Source organism: Corythoichthys intestinalis, chromosome 16, assembly GCF_030265065.1.
Source record: "Corythoichthys intestinalis isolate RoL2023-P3 chromosome 16, ASM3026506v1, whole genome shotgun sequence".
NCBI classification, from domain to species: Eukaryota; Metazoa; Chordata; class Actinopteri; order Syngnathiformes; family Syngnathidae; genus Corythoichthys; species Corythoichthys intestinalis.
This window is the reverse complement of record NC_080410.1, coordinates 24,742,577-24,758,158: the sequence shown is the minus strand read 5'-3', so window position 1 is coordinate 24,758,158 and position 15,582 is coordinate 24,742,577. Positions and strand designations below refer to the sequence as shown.

The window sequence follows — 15,582 nt, the reverse complement described above, 5'->3', positions numbered from 1 at the left end:
CTTTGTAGGGTCTGCAAATGATGATACAAATGACACAATCCATTTGAAGTGGGAGGGCTAGCAGTGAATGAAAAATGAATTGGACGTCTACTAGTGATAAACTCATTTAAAAATTTTTAGGTTCATTTATAAGTTTATTATCAATAATGACGTCTAATCCATTTTTGCAGCAAATGATCGAATGATCAGTCACGATTTTCCCCTTTTTAAAAAAAAATTATTTATTTATTTTTATTTGTAGCCTTGCAGCCCACCCCAAGCCACAGCAACCAATCCGTCAGCAGCCAGGAAACTGATGAAGCGTGCCACCCTCCACATCGCCACCGGGAGAGCTCCTCAGGTTCCTCCGGTGCTGGCGTGAGGCAGAAGATGTTTTTGGACTACAATCTGTATATGGCCAAATATGTCAACCCCCAGCTTGAGCCCGCAAGCCCAGTCGTCACTGAAAGCCCTGGGCACAGCCCGGAAAGAAGTCCAAAAACTACCAAAAAGGTAAAAATGACCTCAGCGGAATACTAGGGCTGTCAAACGATAAAATTTTTTAATCGAGTTAATCACAGCTTTAAAATTAATTAATCGTGATTAATCGCAATTCAAACCATCTTTGAAATAGGCCATATTTTTCTGTAAATTATTGTTGGAATGGAAAGATAAGACAAGATGGATATATACGTACATACAACATACTGTATTTTTCAATTTTCAATTCAATTTATTTGTATAGCCGTAGATCACAACAATGTTGTCTCAAAGGGCTTTGCAGAGGCAATATGATACATAATCAGAAACAGCAAACGAAGCAACAAAGATGAATAAATAAATTCAAGTCCTGGGTATCCCCCATCCGTATTTGTTTATTAGAACAATATATCAACAAGATGGCCTTAACATCTGTTAAAGCCATCCATGGATAGATAGACTTGTAGTTCTGAAAAGATAAATGTTGGTACAAGTTATAGAAATTTTATATTAAAACTAGGGCTGTCAAAATTATCGCGTTAACGGGCGTTAATTAATTTTTTTTAATTAATCCCGTTAAAATATTTGACGCAATTAACGCACTATGCCCGCTCAGACAGATTTAAATGTCAGTACAGTGAAAGGCCAACTTGTTAATTGTGTTTTATGGAGTTTTTCCGCCCTCTGCTGGCGCTTGGGTGTGACTTGCATATGTTATGTGGCGTAATGTCGCCCTCTGTTGGCGATTCAGTGCAGCGGATTATTTGGGTTTCGGCGCGCTTTTCTGACGGGATTATATGTCGACGCGAACTCACACAAATAGACAGTGCTATTCAGACCAGCTAACGTCCGCATCCAGTATTCAGTGGCAGTTCTCATAGCCCCATCACACTGTTTGTGTCTAATACATGCATCGCTTGTGAGTTATATTCCTCCTTTGTTTATATTCATGAGCATTAGATAGTTATTGATGATGTGTATTTGAATTTGTTCACATATATGGTGAAATGCAGTTACATTGTTAGATGCTTGTGAGCTAATTGGCTAGTGCTACTGTTTAAATGGACACGTGTGTGTACATTTTATGTTATTTTGTGATTTATGCAAGTTATTGACACATTGCCTTGTTATTTTCAGTTTTACAAAAATACAAGAAACATGCTCCTGTCAAAAAGAGATGACTTCAGTAAAGCCCATGCAACTTTGCCACACCGTCTGATTTCTTTTTGGAACTTATGTTCGCTATCTGTCAATTTGTGTACTCACACACATTGAGGACAGAATAGGGCTACTAGTTTATTTTTTGATTGAAAATTTTACAAATTTTATTAAAACGCAAACATTAAGAGGCGTTTTAATATAACATTTTATCCATGGATCACTTTAACAGAATGTTAATAATGTTAATGCCATCTTGTTGATTTATTGTTATAATAAACAAATACAGTCCTTATGTACCGTATGTTGAATGTATATATCCATCTTGTCTTATCTTTCCATTCCAACAATAATTTACAGAAAAATATGGCATATTTTATAGATGGTTTGAATTGCGATTAATTGCGATTAATTACGATTAATTAATTTTTAAGCTGTAATTAACTCGATTAAAAATTTTAATCGTTTGACAGCCCTAATTAAAACCCCTCTTATTGTTTTCATTATTATAAAATTTGTAAAATTTTCAAAAAATAAATTGTTGATGTCAATAATTGCACAATGTTCATGGATGGTGGTGAAACCCATAAAATCAGTCGCACCCAAGCACCAGCAGAGGGTGACAAAACACAAAAAAACACAAGTAACAAATGGACTTGACACTGTCATTTTAATCTGTTTGAGCGGGGCATGTGCGTTAATTGCGTCAAATATTTTAACGTGATTAATTTAAAAAATGAACTACCGCCCGTTAACGCGATAATTTTGACAGCCCTACGGAATACACTTTACAACTTTGCAAATTCGCTCTGTGGACTTTTTCTGTAACCCACCTCTGTTTTTTGCTGGAAAGCTCAGTTTAAAAAAAAATAAAAATATTAACGTCATTTTAGATTTAACGCCTGTACTCTGTTCATGTTAGAATTGTCCGGTTTTCAAGTTTTAGGTATGCAAAAATCGTTGGTACTTTTTACATATCCAAACTTGTAAACAAGTCAGTCTTCACCCGAAAATACTATATTGCAAAGGTTTAGCATGTTCCGGCTGAGTTAAATCACAGATCAAATTTGATCCACTAGCAAAAATGTTGGCAGATTTCTAACACAATCCTAGACTATACTTGACTATACTCAGGGGTGCACATAATTTTTTTGCCCAGGTTCTCAGAGGAGGACCTGGAGATGTGACTTGGTCCTCATTGAGCTTGAGAGCCGACCCGCCTGATGCGATAAATTTATGACAAGCTTTACTTAGAGCCAATTAACTTTAATTAATTATATTAACAATTAATGCTTGATTAACATCAACTGGCACAACAAAATTGCCATTACTTTGAAGTGAAATGTAAAGAAATAAAAAGCACCAATTCAAAATAAAGGGCATTATGCGGCTCCCACATTAACTCCAAGCCTTTTTAAAAGTGGGATATCCTCCTCATAAGACCTCATTGAACGTGCATGTTTAGCTTTGTAAAATGCAAGCAAAAACACGTTTGTCAGTGCATGTCGCTGTTCATTACCTTTATTCCGCCACTTGTCCATAGGGCGAGTGGGGTCCTGTTTGACATCGATAGTTTGCTTAATTGCCACATGCGCTGTTTTTTTCGTGCTTTTCAAAGTTTGGATGGCTGAAATTCTTTGACCCTACATAAAATGCGCTGCTCTTATCGGCGACATTGGGATTCAACGGCACATTTAGTACCGCATTTCCGTGCGAGCCTCATTTGCTTCTAGCCATGGTACCACCTGTAGCCACTTTTCAGCAAAAGTCCTTTTTTTCGGTAGCTCCGGTGACGTCTCTGTCGTCTGTCTGTCTTTTGACGGGGGGGGGGGACACGGAAGTAATTACTCAGTGTGGCCTGCCTCTTCGACATTTCGAGAAGTTATTTTCTCTTGTCCGCCGCAGCCATCGGTACGCAAAAGCGTATGGAAGCCGTTGAGGGCCAGCGCGTTTGTCTACGTCCAGTACGCATGCGCGCATGCGGACCACTTATGTGCACCCCTGACTATACTCCTACTAGCCTAAGGGTAGGTTCATGAGCAGGTCTTTATGCACAATTCAGATTTTTTTGTCATATCTGTTTTTTTACACGTGGCCGTTCAGACTGCCTTTGTCCATTGAGCCCATTCAAGTATCACGCATGCGCGTTAATTCGCAGTCCGAGATGCGCAGAGCAAATTGACCTGCATGCACAGGAGCATCTAAACAAATGACCACACATGTGGCTCAATGTCATTCAAAGTAGAGATGTCCCGATCAATCCGGATGCCGATCGATCGGGTCCGATCACGTCATTTTCAAGGTATCGGAATCGGCAAAAAAATATCGGCCATGCCTTTTTTTGTATATATATTTTTTTATTAAATCGTTTTCTAATTGTATTTAACGTTACACTCATCCATAGTCTTTAGTTTAGGCTTAAGGTAGTGTTATCAAATTTATCCCGATAACGGCGGTAATTAATTTTTAAAAAAATATATCACGTTAAAATATTTAACGCAATTAATGCATGCACTGCACGATCCACTCATGCATTGTCGCGCTCAATCTGTAATGGCGCCGTTTTACCTATATAGAGAGATAAAAGGCAGCGTAAAATGACCAGAGTGAATTTTGGCTGCCTTTGGAGCCTTTTTTTAATTGGCTAAAGCCTTACAATCCCTCTCCCTACGATTAGAAATATCATGGGAAGCAATGTGGGGAAGCAAGGTAGCAATTGATCTTTTTGTTAACACCCTATGTTGTTTCCCAACGCAGAGAAGATATATCAATTGGTAGCACTACGCACAGTCATGGTTCCACTTCCCATCATGCATTTGGGCATGGCTACAGTATCATTTACTGAAAGCTCAACAAATACACTAGATGTCAATATTTAGTCACAATATACAAAGTCACAAGTCTTTCTATCCATGGATCCCTCTCACAGAAAGAATGTTAATAATGTAAATGCCATCTTGAGGATTTATTGTCATCATAAACAAATACAGTATTTATGTACTGTATGTTGAATGTATATACTCGTCCGAGTTTTATTCATTTTTTTCTTAATGCATTGCCAAAATGTATATGATCGGGAAAAATTATCGGGAATGATTGGAATTGAATCGGGGGGCAAAAAAAAGCAATCGGATCGGGAAATATCGGGATCGGCAGATACTCAAACTAAAACGATCGGGATCGGATCGGGAGCAAAAAAACATGATCGGAACAACCCTAATTCAAGGGTGATCATATTTTGATTTCCAAAAAGAGGACACAAATAACAGACAAAAATAATCCCTGTTTAGCTTTATATTCAAAATTTATATGGATTGATAGCATGCACACACTGTCTGTGCATGACACACACGCATACGGACAGTTTGCCCCGACTCTCGGCCGTGTAAGCAATCTTGAAATATTGCTCATTTGGAGCAGAGAGAAAATTGAGCATTCTCAGGCTTATCCTCAACCCATTTTTTTTTTTTCATGACTGTTGTCAAGGCCGCTCCTTCCCCAAAAGCCACATTCAGGCTAGGTACCAACACTAATAAACAGCTGCACCGCTCCTGTAGTACCCTGTCTCGCTCGCGCTTTGTTGACGTAATTGCTACTTGAATTCCGATTTGGGGGACTTGACAGTTCAGACCGCATCCACATTCTGGAAAAATGTGGCCCAGATCGGATTTTAACCACATACGAAAGTGACTTAGATCGGATTTGAAATGGTCCACTTTTATGCGACCCGTCATGTTCAGACCGTCAAGTTAATGCCTGACTCTGAGTCGGAAAAACACAAAAAAATCGGATTCGTGCATTAAGACCTGCTGTATGAAACTAGCCTAAGTAAATGAAGGATAAGAAGAGGGAAGATAGGTCAGATTAGAGTGTGATTGGGTTAGTTATTTGTCGTGAGGAACCCAGCATTAGGACAACTCCTACTTATTGCTATGTGATCGCTAATCCTGGCACCAGCAGTTTTATGACTAAAGAATCGTGGATGCTCTACATTGAAGTAGAGGCAAATGTACAATTATTGTGTGTGTGTGTCTGTAAGGTGCCCATGAGTTCAGACCAGCTTGCTGAACCAGAAGCCTGGGTCAACGCGTTTCTGGGCAGAATATTCTGGGACTTCCTGGGAGAGAAATACTGGGCCAATGTCGTCGCCAAAAAGATCCAAATGAAGCTCAGTAAGATCCGGGTAGGTGTTACCCTTTAGTCGATTTTAAATAAAACTCTTTTGTTTCCTTTGCCGTGCGGTTCTCTGGGTCAAGAGTGGATATGGTAATGAAAGCAGTTAGGGGTGGTCTGGCACCCTGTAAATTTTTAGTCACTCCCACTTTATTATCATTTGAAATGATAAAAGCTAAATCTGTTTTTGTTTAATTTCAGCTGCCATACGTAATGAATGAGCTCACGCTGACAGAACTTGACATGGGTTTCTCCATTCCCAAGATTCTTGGTGCCTCCAAACCTTCTGTGGACCACCAAGGTAGGGACAGATGGTCATTTACAGTATGTATTGGCAGGGAAAGAACATGTTTCAGTGCCAATGACGGTGAAAGACGTCCAATGCATTTTGACTGGGATAGGCTCCCTCCCAGTCAAAATGCATTGGACGTCTGAATATTGTCGGTTCACTGTCACTGTAATTGAGAAGACTCAGTTACAAAGCAAAGGCACTTAGAGCAAACAGCAGGGGGACGGAAATCCGATCAAAACAGGAACTTCACTCAGTAAGGCAGTGCATCTGCCCCAGTCATGACCTTTTCATCCTCAACAGGATAAAACCAATTCTTGGCAGACATACAGGGGCAGAGATGGCAAGCCACAAACAACTAGTTTAATCACTGCAATGCTGCAAGTAAAGCTTTCTGTCCGTCTCACTGTCATCTCTAGGTTTGTGGTTTGATTTGGAGGTCTCCTACACTGGTTCCTTCCTTATGACCCTGGAGACCAAGATGAACCTGGCCCGTCTGGGCAAAGAGGGCGAAGGCCTCGGCGAGCACGGGAAGGAGTGGTAAGCTGTTCGCTTCCATTACGACGCACCCGTCATTTTGAGCTCCATTGCTAAGAGGCTCTCAGGGAAAAAGCCAATTGATTGAAGTCGACATGTTTCGGTTTGGAGTCATAATAGCTGTCAGATCTGAATTTTCACATTTTTCCCCCTTTTATACAAAACCATTTCTGCGGACGCTTACCGATATGGAATTACCTAATGCATGGTGAGTTCGATTGGTTGGTAAAGCAACAGTATGCTTGAAAGGAGATTCACTTCGTTCCACTAGGTGTCCTCGGTTTACATTGGAGTTCACTTCCTTACCTGTGGTCCCCCTCCCCACAGCCTGAATTTCTTCACTGAACCCCCTCAGATAGGAGAATAGCGTAGCAGTTGTGTTTTCCCCCTTATCCAATAGCTTGTTTTCCCTTTTCCATCCATGAAATCTGGTCGCTGATAGTGAAAGCACCCTCTCTTTCCCTGCATGCGTCAGTGTTGTTATTGTTTTCTTGGGCTTAGGCCGCCCTGAAAACGAGTTTCAGACTGACTCCCATGTGTTTTGCCAAAGGTCTTGTGACTACACTCCGACTTTGTTGCACTGGCGTCACAAGGTTTTAAGAATCAGGGTGGGCTTAGCCCCCAGAAAATGACCAGGATTAAGATATATAAGTATATATATATATATATATATATATATATATATATATATATATATATATATATATATATATGTATATATATGTGTGTGTATATATTAGGGCTGTCAAACGATTAAAATTTTTAATCGAGTTAATTACAGCTTAAAAATTATTAATCGTAATTAATCGCAATTCAAACCATCTATAAAATATGCCATATTTTTCCGTAAATTATTGTTGGAATGGAAAGATAAGACACAAGATGGATATATACATTCAACATGCGGTACATAAGGACTGTATTTGTTTATTACAACAATAAATCAACAAGATGGCATTAACATTATTAACATTCTGTTAAAGTGATCCATTGATAGAAAGACTTGTAGTTCTTAAAAGATAAATGTTAGTACAAGTTATAGAAATTTTATATTAAAACCCCTCTTAATGTTTTCGTTTTAATAAAATGTGTAAAATTCTCAATCAAAAAATCAACTAGTAGCCCGCCATTGTTGATGTCAATAATTACTTACACAATGCTCATGGGTGCTGAAGCCTATAAAATCAGTCGCACCCAATCGCCAGCAGAGGGCAGCAAAACTCCATAAAACACAATTAACAAGTGGGCAGTTCACTGTACTGCCATTTAAATCTGTCTGAGCGGGGCATGTGCGTTAATTGCATCAAATATTTTAACGTGATTAATTAAAAAAATTAATTACCGCCCGTTAATGCGATAATTTTGACAGCCCTAATATATATATATATATATGTATATATATATGTATAAATATATATATATATATGTGTGTGTGTATATATGTATAAATATATATATATGTGTGTGTATATATGTGTGTGTATATATATATATAAAATATTTGTAAATCGCACAGATAACATTTTGGGCACAAATGTAACAAAAATATCTGTAATTTCAAAACGCTGAAAAATACTACTAATTTCTTGATTTCTAATTTCCTGAAGTGATATCTGGGTCAGGCTAATTTGCCTTGTATACACCCACACAAATATATATCCAAATGTTTTACGTACATCCATACTGTATATGTATATGGTGGAAAACACAAGGCTAAAAAAGCAGTTTCTGCTCTTGCACCCCTCTCTAAAATAAACTACTGTAGTTTAAGCCAAAAGAACTGTTGTGTTTGATAGAACAATGTGTCTATATGCCGCCATAGCAGATTCATGGCGCATTAAGCCCCTGAACTATTTTTAATTTGTCCGTTTTACCCTGGAAACCCCCGTTTACAGACGTCGTGCAACCGTTTTTGTTTCAACCTAGCCATAAAAAGAAGGTAAGTAATCGTATTTATTATTCGAAATGCCTGTCATTTTTAGCTTAGAATCATTAACTCATGTCTAAGATCTAGTTAAAACAAAACAGCTTTAAAAAATTATTCACTCGCATATTTTAAACTTTTAAACAAAATTACGTCACAATGAAAAAAGTGGCATCTGTAAAAAAGTTATGGATATCTACCTCATAACTATCGCTTAATTGTATAATTTTTTTTGTTTCTGTCACATTTTCCCCAATATTTTAGATGATAAATAATTGATCCAAACAAAGAAAATTGGGAGAAAAAAAACGTGAAAAAGGGTAAATATATGAAAATGAAAATCTCAACCAGTTCTTGATGTCTGCGATTTCTGCATCGCGACCCTTGTTACATTACCATGTTTCACCTATAAAATTCCCCAAAAATCCAGGTGTGGCCATTCACATCTGTGCCTTTATACTCAGTGATACATGATACATGGAGTTTTTGGATCGAAAAGAGGTAAGTACACGATAATATCTAAAACTAAAAAAAACTATTGTTGCTATTTTTGGTGGGTGTTTGATATATTGCGATATTAAAATTGGAAGAATTTTCACTCAATAACTTGAATAGCTCTGTTTGGGATAGGCCTGAATGATATTATAAAAATTTTACCATTACGATATAGTATAATGCCAAGGCTCCACACTTACTTTTTGGTTGCACTGGTGCACCTTGAACAGGTTGACAGCCAATCGCAGGCCACATATAGACGCACAGCCATTCATGCACATACTCACACCTACGGACAATTTGGAATGTTGAATCAGCATGCCATGCACGGTTTTTTGGGAGGTGGCAGGAACCTGGGGAAAAGGGGCCAGATCAAAGCTACAAACCTGTCAATCATCGTTAAGGTTAAGTACCAATTGCCAGCTGCACTGGTGAACAAGAAAAACAGTTTGGCCCCACTGCTTAGCAGGAGGTGGTGTGAGAGGCTGTACAAGCATGAAGCAGAAAACATGAATATATGTTTGAGATTAAAAACCCGATCCTTTTCACCAGATTCCGATCCTCTGAAAAATGGCACGATCGTCCCATTTTCTGATCACGTGATCGGATCGGGGACATCCCTCATTTATATTGCTGTATATGAAAGGATCCAGTACACTTCCTGCTTTTATGAAGTAAAAAAAAGTGCATGTTAAAAACAACAATTGCACGTCCTGCGATGTGACTGTTGCACATGCGCAGATTGCGATGGCGATGTTCAAACGATGTATTGTGCAGGCCTAGTTTAGATTTTGTTTTCTGTAATTCAATTACAGGCATGAAAATCTCTCACCTTTCGGCGAAATTCGCCATTTTGAAGTCAAAAAGGGCGACCTACGTGAATTGCGTAGTTCCGAGGAGAAATTCTTTTTGGGGGAGGGGGGGGGTGTTCGGGAGGTTTTATTTCATTATTATTATTATTATCATCATGTGATTAACTTAGTACGTAAACTGAGCACTTAAGAACACAGTCAGCAAATCCTTCTAGATGCTTCACTGACGAGAACCAATCATCGGCCCAAGCTGCGTTCCATTATTCCAAACGCGCGCACTCCTTACTGTACATGGAGTTCTCGGAGAGCCTCTGGTGGCATTGCAAAGCTGCGAAAACAAAGAGCAGGCCTTATCCACACCGGGGCAGACCAGAGCGCAGCATACACACTTGCCTGTATTTGCCAGCAGATTGAATTTGGTGAGTAATGGTTTCAATCGTTTTCACATTTTGCGATATAAAAAAGTTACTGCCATTCGTTGCAGCTTGCGTTGAACACTGCCCGAGCTAGCCAAATCTCCCATGAAAAAAAATAGCTCCCGTTAAATTGGCGTCAAGCTTGTGTATTTAGCGGTAATATAAACGAAGAAAAACACTGTTGACTCAAATTAAGCGGCATGCTCTCGGATGGAGGGGGCGCCTCACATCGCTCCCGTCGTCCGCCGGAGACGCGTTGTTTTCGGCTTGGATTTGAGCTGACGGCCGGTGTCGGCACAACACCGGCCCGACGAGTGGTGGGAAGGAGTCCTGCTTCTTAAAGCTTTTCAGAAATACAGGGATCCCTCGTTTTTCGCGGTTAATGGGGACCGGAACCCACCGCAATAAGTGACAACCGCGAAGTAGCGCCCCCCCCCTCCTTTTTTGTGCGTGTTCAATGCATTTATTCAGATTTTACATTGGAAAAAAGATACATATATATAAGACATGTCTTTTCACTTTTTTCACCAAAGTATCATTTATAAATGGTTTTCAAGCACTTCAAAATGTAAGAATTATGATAAGTTTTAAACATGTTACTGCCCCACCGAATTATTTTAAACAAGAATAAAGTAGTAAGAAAATGCTTGGCTTTATTAAATGCTTCATAGTGAGTCTACTCAAACCCTCTCAGGCTTTGGTAAACGGTGATTGACACATGTGCAAAGTTTTTCTTTTTATATATATATTTTTTTGTTTGAAGCAACTTATTTGATTGAATAATAAAGACACAAATGTCCTAGCCAAAATGTGGCCCAAACGCAAAACAACATTACTTCAATGGAAAAATTTGTTTCAATCAAAAAAAATAGTTTTCAAATGCTTTTTTTGTCTCAAATTTATTTTTGCAATCAAAAACGATTTTTTTTATTGAAGTGACTTTTTGGGGATTAAAAGTTTATACTGTATTTTGATTGAAGCAACTTTGTTTTTGATAGAGGTAACTTTGTTTTTGATTGAATAATAAAAACACAAATCTACCTCCATCGTTATTGAGAGAGAAAGAAATTAAGAAAGCTTTAAAACTAAAAGCCACCGGGGAGTCTGTTTTATTTAAATATTTATATTTCATTACATAGACATGCGTCGTAGGGAAGGGAGATTGAGGGATAAAAAAAGGAGTTAGATGAGGCTGCTAAAGGCAGTGGATACCTCATCAGCTGGGTGAATAGCAGACCTGGTAAGAACAAGTTTGCAAGGATAGTCGGGTATTAAATACAATTATAAACACAATTACAATGTTATTTTTCTATTAGATTTTTATGTCATTGTTTTATTAATCATTAGGTGCTAGAGTTGTTAAGTATGGATAATAATGAAATAATAGTTTTAAGAAAACTGTGCTGTTGGTGGCTCAGTGACCATCTGATGTGGTTTGTTCTCAGATGAACAAGTTGATGAAGGAAGTTTTGATGCAGAGGTTGAAGGAAGAAAAGAGGCAGACTGACTGAGTCACAGCCAGAAAGTGTTGATGACAGTTTTGATTTCTATTCACTGTTGCCCCCTCCCAATTAAAGTATGTCACAGTTGCAGCCAATTATTATCTAAAGCTGGTTAAAACTGAAGTCATGTTGTTTTAAGGTGTATTAAATACTTGTTCATGTGCCCCTTTTGATCTACGAGCACCCGCCCCTCCACCGGTCTCTGCATGGCCCTGCTGAAACACAGTGTGGGTCGACAGAGCTCAATATTTTGTTGGGGTGTACAGTGTACTGGAACATATTTCCTCCACACCCTTCTCACCTTTTTAACCCCTGACCCATTTTCATGCCTGCAATTAGATTGAACTACTTTTAGGGTGAAAGTGCTCATTTGCATTAATTTTCATTTTTCTTGAATTTATTAGCTTGTATTAGTTATAGCTATAGCTTTTCATATGTTGGGCTATTTTTTTCAGTTGCATAAATAAATACATTTGTTTAAAAAAAAACAAGTATATGGTGGTTTCTGTACCAGCAAAACAACAAATCCAGCAAGGTTTTGGATTCTGTTCGGGATTTCTAAGCAGGGTAGTGTCTTTTGTGTGTTTTGTGAACAGACAATACAGTTTCAGTTGGCTGCATTTTTTCTTTTATGATAGTTTTTTAAAAATTCAGTTAAAAAATTTTTTTTCAGTTCTAGTTCTTGTCATTTCGTTCATTTTTGTTAACGATAATAACCTTGGTTTACACTTCTGTTTTTTTTTTTTTTTCATGCGACAGGTCAAGGCCACGCACTTACTGTCTGGCAGACAGCGACGAGGAGTCCTCCAGTGCTGGTTCCTCGGATGAGGAGGATCCTCCAGAACTTTTTAGTGACAAAACTGTTCTCCCTGGAAGCGAAGGGTAAACAAACATCCAAGCTATATGTGAAAAACAGAAACTTCTACTGTATATTTAGCTTAAATCTCATTGTACTCTGTACAATGACAATACAATTCTATTCTATATACTTTTGCCTTTTCACATATAGCTACGTGGGAGGCCACCGGCCCAGCAAAATCATGCGCTTTGTGGACAAGATCGCCAAGTCAAAGTATTTCCAGAAGGCGACAGAGACTGAGTTCATCAAGAAGAAGATGGAGGAGGTGGCCAACACGCCTCTACTGCTCACAGTTGAGGTCCAGGAATGTCGAGGGACTCTGGCTGTCAACATCCCACCGCCACCTACAGACAGGATATGGTAAATTCCCTTCATGGGAGGGTTCGTGAATAGAGGTCCACACTGCACCTTCTGATGGAGAAGTACTATACAGGCTTGCATTTGCTTCATTTGGACATTGAACATTCATCATATCTTATGCATTTTAAAATTATTTAAATAAATACTTAAATGGGTCATCATATATGTTATTAATTCAGAATTTATTCGCTTTGATATTTATTTATGTAATTCAATTTATATTTTTGAAATTATTATTATTTGGAAATGCAATTTTAAATATATACTATACCAATCTAGAAATAAATTCTGTATTTATTTAATTTTGCCCGGTAGTCCATAATAACCTCTTGTAGTGGATGACATTTCCATTTAACTCATTGATTGCCATTTACGGCGAGAGATGTCCAAATCCATTTGAAGCATTCCTCCCAATTCAAATAGATCAATAGCTGTGAAATAATTCAATTCTCCTTTCGGTTCCTAGGTACGGTTTCCGCAGTCCACCTCACTTGGAGCTCAAAGCTCGGCCAAAGCTTGGTGAAAGGGAAGTCACTTTGGTCCACGTGACAGATTGGATTGAGAAGAAACTTGAGCAAGAGTTTCAGGTAAATTGCGACATAGTTTCCTTTTCTTGTCTAATCACAAGACATTTATATTGTGTTGTCCAGTGTTGTTAATAATAGCATTAGAGCATAACGTCGTTACTGATGGGAAGCTTAAAATCTCAATTTTCTGAGGGGAAGAAAAATTTGAACAGGAGGGCATTAAAAAAAATAATACTAATAAACAGCAAAACCCTAACTGGAGGTGAGAGCACGCAAGTGCATAATTAAAGACGCCATGATTTTAACGAGATACTATCGCGTACTTACCTCTTTTCGATCCCAAAATTCCATGTAGCATGTATCACCAAGTGTCAAGACACAGCTCTGAATGGCCACAGCTGGATTTTGGGGGGATTTTATGGGTGAAACATGGTAATATAACAAGGGTCGCGGTGCAGAAATTGCAGACATCAAGGGATGGTCGAGATTTTCATTTTCATATATTTACCGTTTCAATTTTTTTTGTTCCAATTTTTCTATGTTTGGATTGATTATCATCTAAAATATTGGGGAAATTGCGACAGTAACGAAAAAATACAATTAAGCGATAGTTATGAGGTAAATATCTAGGAGTGGGAACCTCTTGGTACCTCACGATACGATACGATTTGCGATACAAAGCTCACGATAACGCGATACAACGTTATCGATACATTGGTCAGGAAATCATTCTAGGATATTCCACAAACAACTAATGAACAGAAAAACAAGCTTCTGCGGTGAATTGGAATGAGTTTATCATTTGTAGACGTCCAATCCATTTAAACTGGGAGGGTGGCACGAATGTTCATTCGCTGCCATCCTTCCCACTTCAAACGGATTGAACGTCTATGACCGTCAGTGGCAGCCAATGCCAGGCAATGAGGTAATTTTGGGCCATTTTAGGTCATTTACCTGTTTATTTTAAGTTACTTCGTATTGATTTTGGGGTATTTTATGGGTCACTTCCTTTTTATTTCGATTTACAGAACAGGAAGTGACCTGGTAATCACCCGAGTCAGTAGGCAGTGACTCAAACTCAACAGGAAATGACCTTTAAATGCCCCATAATGAACAGCACGTGACCTGTAAATGCCCTGAAAATTGGACAGAATAACTGTAAATGCTCTGGTTTCGAATGAACAAACGTTCCCATTCTAAATGATTGGGCGTCAAGCACCATCAATGCAGCCTTATAGTTAACCGAGACACTATTATGGTGGAAGATTTTGGTAGCAACTTGTTGTTGTTTTTTTTTTTTTTTAAACAGTGACACCTTTTTAAAATGATATCTCGATTCTTGGCAGGAGCATATCGATAACCTTTTGGGATACAAAGAATCACGATGTATCACCATTTCGATATTTTGTCACACCCCTATAAATATCCGTGACTTTTTTTACAGACGCTAATTGTTTCATTGTGACGTAATTTGTTTAAAAGTTTAAAATATGCGAGTGAATAATTTTTTTAAGTGTTTTTTTTTTTTTTTAAACTAAATATTAGACATCAATTAATGATTCAAAGCTAAAAATGACAGACATTTCGAATAATAAATACGATAACTTACCTTCTTTTTATGGCTAGGTTGAAACAAAAGCGGTTGCGCAACGTCTGTAAACGGGGGTTTCCAGGGTAAAACGGGCAAATTAAAAATAGTTCGGGGACTTCATGCGCCATGAATCTGCTACGGCAGCATATAGACATATTGTTCTATCAAACACAGCAGTTCTTTTGGCTTGAAATACAGCAGTTTATTTTAAAGAGGGGTGCAAGAGCAGAAACTGCTTTTTCAGCCTTGTCTGTGTTTTCCACCATATACATACATATTAGGGGTGTGACAAATATACACACAAGTGCGGGTTTAGTACAACAGGGAAAACAAAACGGCTTTTTTTTCACAGCATTTTAAAGTTAAAGTTTGTATACCATTAGACTTTTATAGAGGTGAAATTTTTAAAAAAATGTAAGGAGTGTGACCTTTTTTTTTTTTTTTTTTTTTTTTTGGAAATGGAAAAAAATGATTTCAATT

General features: G+C 38.1%; 1 protein-coding gene across 2 annotated transcripts in view; it reads left to right on the top strand.

Annotated features, from left to right (window-relative positions):
• Positions 1-15,582, top strand: part of tex2 (testis expressed 2) — a 69,567-nt gene that overhangs the window by 49,951 nt on the left and 4,034 nt on the right. The window contains exons 5-11 of one of the 2 annotated variants that reach the window (XM_057860923.1): positions 242-492; positions 5,657-5,800; positions 5,992-6,091; positions 6,499-6,619; positions 12,531-12,647; positions 12,775-12,984; positions 13,451-13,571. In XM_057860923.1, coding sequence (XP_057716906.1) covers positions 242-492; positions 5,657-5,800; positions 5,992-6,091; positions 6,499-6,619; positions 12,531-12,647; positions 12,775-12,984; positions 13,451-13,571 — 1,064 coding nt within the window. Of the gene's footprint in view, positions 1-241; positions 493-5,656; positions 5,801-5,991; positions 6,092-6,498; positions 6,620-12,524; positions 12,648-12,774; positions 12,985-13,450; positions 13,572-15,582 lie in introns of both variants that reach the window. The other variant, XM_057860922.1, reaches the window with a different exon arrangement.